This window comes from Arachis hypogaea, chromosome 3, assembly GCF_003086295.3.
Source record: "Arachis hypogaea cultivar Tifrunner chromosome 3, arahy.Tifrunner.gnm2.J5K5, whole genome shotgun sequence".
Taxonomy (NCBI): domain Eukaryota; kingdom Viridiplantae; phylum Streptophyta; class Magnoliopsida; order Fabales; family Fabaceae; genus Arachis; species Arachis hypogaea.
The window spans coordinates 131,859,447-131,866,671 of NC_092038.1; the positions used below are offsets into that span (position 1 = coordinate 131,859,447).

Below are 7,225 nucleotides of genomic sequence, written 5' to 3' on the forward strand. Positions count from 1 at the left end.
CATACACCACAAACCCAAAAATGAAAAAGAAGATTAATTTTCAATTTCATAAATTACTCTATTTAACTATTCTAAATAAGCATCATACATAATCAGGTATAATCCTGGGCTACAAAGATACAATGCAATAAAACACAAGAACCATATAATCATATAATAAGAGCACACTTTGTTGAAGATGCTCTGCTATTACTAACGAAAACATATTAATACCTACTCAAAATTTGATTAACCATGTACTATAATAAACACCTTCAATATTTGCAGTAAGCACTACATTCTTGGTTTCGGGGGGTTACCTTGGTGAACGCGACTAATGCTTGATCAACAATCGAACCTTTCCACTATTTTGCTCCTATGCTTTGGCGGTTACGGTGCAGCAAACGGACGTTATGCTCATGGATGAAAGAGTAACGACGAAGAATAAATGGATTAGAGAGCGTGTTGAGGGTGATGTAGGATATGAGGTGGGAGATGACGGTGGAGAGAGTTAGGGCAATTCTCTGTAAAAAGAAGATGAGGGTTTGGGGTCTCAGGTCTTTTTGTGTCAAGCCTTGTGAAGGAGTGGGGGTAATGAAGAGACAAACTATAATTCCATTCAAAGCGCAGCGTTACATGCCTCTAAAACGGCGTCGTTCTGGCTGTGACTACAGGGACTGAACTGTCCTCTTCGCTCCACCTGGCACTTAACGGCCACGTGAAAAACTTAACGCTACACCTAAGCAGCGGACGTTAGCTTTTGACGGACGAGGACTACAATGACTAACGACATTTAACGTTGGGGATCGATTTGGGTATTTTTATTCCTTAGGGATTAAAGTGTTCAATCCAAAATTCTTTAGGAACTGATTTGGGGTATTACTCAAATTTATAAAAAAATGCAATACTTTCGTAATTGAATAAACATGACGAATCTTGCCTATCATATATGAAGAATTAATTTGAGTTAAGAATTTCAAAAATTACAACACAAATTATACTACCATTAGAAATTAAAGACTCATCACCAAATAGCCAATGGCCAATTATACAATATAGATTTCTATATACGGATATTCTCTTAAAAGGGTATGATAATGATGTTGATAGGTAGGAGAATAGTTTACAGATGTGGTTCAGAGAGCTTGAGAGTTTGAGAGCGTGATGGGAGGGTTGAGAGGCAAGCCATGCTGCTGACATTGGCTTGACTTGGATATAGTGGAAGTGATCTTTGAATGTTTGGCCTAGTAATAGAATATTGGACTGTGATACTAGGTCTCGAAGTAGATCTTTCATTGTTTGGCTTTATTATTTATTTGTTATGCTTTTTCTTCTTTATTGAACTTTCTTATGTGGTTTGGTCTCCAAAGTCCAAACCCACATCATAAATACTTTAGAAATTATTGGACTATGATACTGAGTCTTCTTAAGTAGTTTTTGAACCATTAAATATTTTTGTTAACCAAAAAAAAAAGGAAGAAGGCTTGGTTGATTAATACTAATGGTTCAATAACATCATGTAATTAGTATGAAAATATTTTAAAAACTATTTACAAGTATAAATTAATTTTAGTATATAGTCAATTTTGAACATACCAATAATATGATTGAAATAGTTATTATTTAAATTGAATTGAATTATCTCTATTAATTTTTTTAAAAGTTTTGAATTTTGAAAATAATCTTTTTTCTTAATTAATAGTTATGTGATGTAATATATCTCTGTGTGCGTGCGTGCGTGAGCATTTAACAAAGAAAAAAGAAGATAAATATTTTAACAAAAGTAATAATTAATCTCCTAAAAGGAAAAAGACAAAAAAATAAATTTATTTTTTATGTCATAAATATTAGAATAAAAACATTTTTAAATTGAGTGAGAGATAATCAATATTTGTTTATAACTTTGGTTTTCTTTTTTTAATTCTTTTTTTTTCCTTCAGTTTATTTCTCATGCCAACATTTAGTTTTCTCTTTTTTTGTCAAGTACAAAGTACATAAAATTTCAAAATTAAATTTTTGAATTGAAAAAAGCAATCATTTCTCTTTGCTTCAAAATAAATTTATTTAATTTTGTCTGTTGTTTGTGAAATTATAAGTGTTATTTGATTGTTGATACTATGTTTTGTGATTTAATTAAATCCTATTGAATGTCAGAGATTCAGGTTAAATTATGAAGTGTAAACATTTCTAAAAGTTAAGAATTTAATAGAATTTGAATTCTGTTTACAATTTTCAAGATGAGTTTTAAACTACACCAGTGTTGTCAGAATCGGACCGACCCGACCGGTCGGACCGGAAAACCGGCGAACCAGTGCTATAACCGGTCCGGATGAGTCATCGAACCGAAGAAGGAATTGAACCGGCGAGACCCGTATTGAACCGGCCAGGTTTTATTAGAACCGGCGAACCGGCGGGTTTTGTTTAACCCGGACCGGTTCGAAATTAATTTTTTTTATGCGATGGAAAACGACGTCGTTTCTTTAAAAAAAAAAATCGCAGAGCTGCTGCGTTTCAAGATGTAACCCTAGCCTCCATCAGTCCATCCCCTTCCCCTGTTTCCCACTTTCCCTTCGCAAGTTCCCATACGGCCATATTGAGGTGAAAGACCACCATCAGTCCATCAGTCCATCACCATCACCATGGTGCCATGACTCCATCCCAGAATCCCCTGCTACTCGCCTACTCTGCTTCAGCTTCAGGCTTTCAGCCACTTCGTCGCCCCGTCGGCCCGTCAGCTTCAAGCCTTCAACCACGCGGCACTCACCTCACCACCGCATCCAGAGCAGTGCGCCACTCACCCCGTCCATCAAAGATTGAACATTGAAGTCGCCTCCTCGTCGCTCCTCGCTCCAGGTCTCCCTCTTCTCTGCTCGACGCTCGTCGCTCCATCCCTCCGGGTCCAGGGTCCAGCCGTGCAGCCGTGCAGGTAAGTATTTTTAATTTTTTAATTTTTTGAAGTTAATTGATTAATGATTATGGTATGCGGGCAGATGAGATTATGAGAACATGTTTGATAGTTTACATATATGTTTGAACTTTGAAGTTAATTTTTTAATTGGTGGTTCACATATGTTTGAATGTTTGATAGTTTGATTTTTGTTTGATTTTGGTATGTGGGCAGATGAGAATTGTTGTTTGGTATGTTTGGTATGTTTGATTTGTTCAGTACTTCAGTAGTTCAGTTTGTTGATTGTGAATTGTTGGTTGCTGTTATTTCTTAGTAGTTAGTGGATTGTTGTTGTGTATTGTTAGTCATTTAGTCCTGGACCCTGGTTGATTAGGAATTTAGGATGGCTTCATCAAATACACCATCAGAAACACCAACACCAACTTCTCAGGAACAAGGATCAACTCCTGATCCAACAATTGGAACCCAAAAAATAGTAACAGAGAAAAAACTGATCCTGCATGGGGCCATTGTAAACAAGTTTTGGATAAAGGAAAAGCTGCTCTGGTATGTATTTATTGCGAGAAGCTTATTAGGGGTGGAGGAATTAACCGGGTTAAGCATCATTTGGCTGGAAAAGGTGGAGATATTGAGGCATGTCGAAAGGTGCCAGCTGCGGTGAGACACCAATTCTCCCAAAACATTGAAGATCTTCGAACCAAGAAAAGGAAAACTCAAGAAGAATATGCAGAAAGTTATGGTGCTTGTGATGACGTTGAAAGGGAATTTAATGAGATTGAACGTAATGAGATGCGACAACAACAAGCATCAAGAATTCCAGCACCTAGCTCTAGAAAGGGAGTTGGAAAACAACTCAAGGGACTACAATCCTTTTTTCCACCGGTAGCAACACCTGGTGCTCAACCAAGTATTGAAAGTGTTCTCCAAAGCAAAGAAATTATGGAGAAGTGTGATATTGCTATTGCAAGATGGATGATGGATGCCTCTGTGCCATTCAATGCGGTTAATTCAGCTTATTATCAGCCGATGATCGATGCTATCGCAAATATGGGTGCAGGGTATAAAGGGCCAAATTACCAAAGAGTTCGGGGATATTTGTTGAGTAAATTGGTTGAAGATGTAAAGAAGATGATTGAAGGTTATCGTGTGATTTGGAAACAAACTGGATGTACTATCATGGCTGATGGATGGACTGATCGTTGTAGGCGTACTTTAATTAATTTCTTGGTTTATTGCCCTAAAGGAACTATTTTCCTAAAGTCAGTTGATGCTTCTCATATCTTGAAAACTGCTGAGGCTTTGTTTAAGTTGCTTAGGGATGTTGTGTTATTTGTTGGTCCTGAGAATGTTGTACATGTAGTGACGGATAATGCTGCAAATTACGTTGCTACTGGAAGGTTGTTGGAATCAGAGTTTCCTAGATTGTATTGGTCTCCTTGTGCAACACATTGTATTAATCTGATGTTGCAGGATATTGGAAAGTTTGTGGAAGTGACTGAAACTGTGTCACAAGCTTCAATGATTACGAAGTATATCTATAATCACTGTCATCCTTTGTACTTGATGAGGCAGTTCACAGGCGGCCGAGAAATACTTCGTCCAGCTCCAACTCGATTCGCCACTAATTTCATTGCTTTACAAAGTATTTTGGCTCAAAAGGATGTATTGAGAGCTATGGTGACATCTAGAGAATGGACAAGTTCAACTTACTCTAAAGAAGCCAAAGCAAAAAAGTTTGTGGATCAAGTCTTAGATTCTAAATTTTGGAATCAATGCACTGATATTGTTAAGCTTACGGAGCCACTTGTTCATGTATTGCGTATTGTGGATAGTGAAGATAGAGCTGCAATGGGTTTCCTTTATCAAGCTATGTATAAGGCTAGGGAAGACATGGTGAAGAGGTTTCAAAAAAGAAAGAGAGTTGTTGAACCTTATTTGAAGATTTTAGATTCACGTTGGGATTTACAACTTAAAAGAAACCTTCATGCTGCTGGTTATTGGTTAAATCCAGCTTTTCGATTTAATTCTGCAGAATTTGACAAGCACAAAGAAACAATTTCTGGCCTATTAGATGTGATTGAGAGATATGCTTACGGTGATGCTGATTTGATTACTAAATTGACAAGTGAGAAGAGAATCTTTAAGAATGCTGAAGGAGACTTTGGGAGACAGTCTGCAATACGTGAGCGAAGCACAGTGATGCCTGGTAAATTTTGTATTAAAATTAGTTTTTTATGATTTTGATATGTTTAAGATTTGATTTTTATGATTGTGATTGTTTTCTTTTTATGTTAAGATCAATGGTGAGAATCTTATGGATGTGGAGCACCAAACCTGCAAAAGTTAGCAATTCGTGTTTTGAGTCAAACTTGCAGTTCTTCAGGTTGTGAGCGTAACTGGAGCATTTTTGAACACATTCACTCAAAGAAAAGGAATCGGTTAGAGCATCAAAAGCTTAATGATCTTGTTTATGTTCATTACAACTTAAGGCTACAACAAAGGTACTTTTTATTATTCTTTCTTGAAGGCATTATTTAAAATTTTTAGTCATAATAAGAATAATCAAGTTAATTGATAACATAAGAACCGAATGAGAAAGCAAAGTTATGATCCAATTTGTCTTGATGCATTTGAGGATCATTCGGAATGGATAATGGAAGATTCACCACCATTTTTAACTCCTGAAGAAGTTGATGCTTTGCAGAATGATCTTGCAAATATGTCTCTTCAATCAGGTTTAGATGATTTGGGTATGTTGTTGTTAGGGATGATTTTGTAATGCTTTAACCAAATATTTTGCCTTATTATTGATTATGATTTGTGAAACATTATTGAAATGCTAGATGAATTGAATCTGGAAGAAGATCGAGATGATGGTGAAGCTAATAATACTTCTGTGGAAAATGCAAATCAGAATGAAACCAATCAACATGTAGCTCCAGATTTGTCAGATGAAGAAAGATATCCAGACTTTGAAGTTACTCCTTGGATATAATCCATGAATTGTTATTTTAATTATGTTAAATTGAGTTGTTCATGTAATAGACTAATAGTACTAAATTTTATGTTTATTCTCGTATTACTACTTATTTTTAAGATTTGAGATTTAATCATTTAATGTTTATTAAAATGTTATTGGAGATATATTTTTTAAATGTTAATTTTTAAGTTTTTAGCTATTTTATACATTTTACTTATGTGGGACCGGGTTAACCGGTTCAACCAGTGACCCACCGGTTGAACCAGTGACCCAGTGACTCAGTAGCCTGACCGGTTCGATCACCGGTTCAATTCTGACAACTATGAACTACACTCTTAAAAATGATGAGATTTAAGCTATACTCTTAAAAATATTAAGAAAAAGAAGTATATACAAAGAAGCACGTATGTATGTGTGAGTGAGTGAGATTTACAAATCACAAAGAGAATTTGTAACGGTGGTGGAATTATTAGCTTGTCATATTTTGATATGTGAATTAAAAATCTTTATATAATATGTATAATGTATTCAAAATTTTAACGTGATAATACTAATGGTTCAATAACATCATGTAATTAGTATGAAAATATTTTAGAAACTATTTACAAGTATAAATTAATTTTAGTATATAGTCAATTTTGAACATACCAATAATATGATTGAAATAGTTATTATTTAAATTGAATTGAATTATCTCTATTAATTTTTTTTAAAAGTTTTGAATTTTGAAAATAATCTTTTTTCTTAATTAATAGTTATGTGGTGTAATATATCTCTGTGTGCGTACGTGCGTGAGCATTTAACGAAGAAAAAAGAAGATCAATATTTTAACAAAAGTAATAATTAATCTCCTAAAAGAAAGAAAACAGAAAAATAAACTTATTTTTTATGTCATAAATATTATAATAAAAAAATTGTTCAAATTGAGTGAGAGATAATCAATATTTGTTTATAACTTTGGTTTTTTTTAATTCTTTTTTTTCTTTCAGTTTGTTTCTTATGCCAACATTTAATTTTCTCTTTTTTTGTCAAGTACAAAGTACATAAAATTTTAAAATTAAATTTTGAATTGAAAAAAGCAATCATTTCTCTTTGCTTCAAAATAAATTTATTTAATTTTGTCTGTTTTTTGTGAAATTATAAGTGTTATTTGATTGTTGATACTATGTTTTGTGATTTAATTAAATCCTATTGTAATGTCAGAGATTCAGGTTAAATTATGAAGTGTAAACATTTCTAAAAATTAAGAATTTAATAGAATTTGAATTCTGCTTATAATTTTTAAGATGAGTTTTAAACTACACTCTTAAAAATGATGAGATTTAAGCTATACTCTTAAAAATATTAAGAACAAGAAG

At 33.9% G+C, this 7,225-nt stretch overlaps 1 protein-coding gene across 1 annotated transcript; it reads left to right on the top strand.

The window, feature by feature from the left end:
- Positions 1 to 398: 398 nt before the first annotated feature.
- Positions 399 to 5,330, top strand: LOC112782876 (uncharacterized). Its single transcript, XM_025825526.1, has 4 exons — positions 399 to 467; positions 2,673 to 2,905; positions 3,364 to 5,093; positions 5,263 to 5,330. The coding sequence occupies exons 1-4, from the start codon at positions 399 to 401 to the stop codon at positions 5,328 to 5,330; spliced, it is 2,100 nt and encodes a 699-aa protein (XP_025681311.1).
- The last annotated feature ends 1,895 nt before the right edge of the window (positions 5,331 to 7,225 follow it).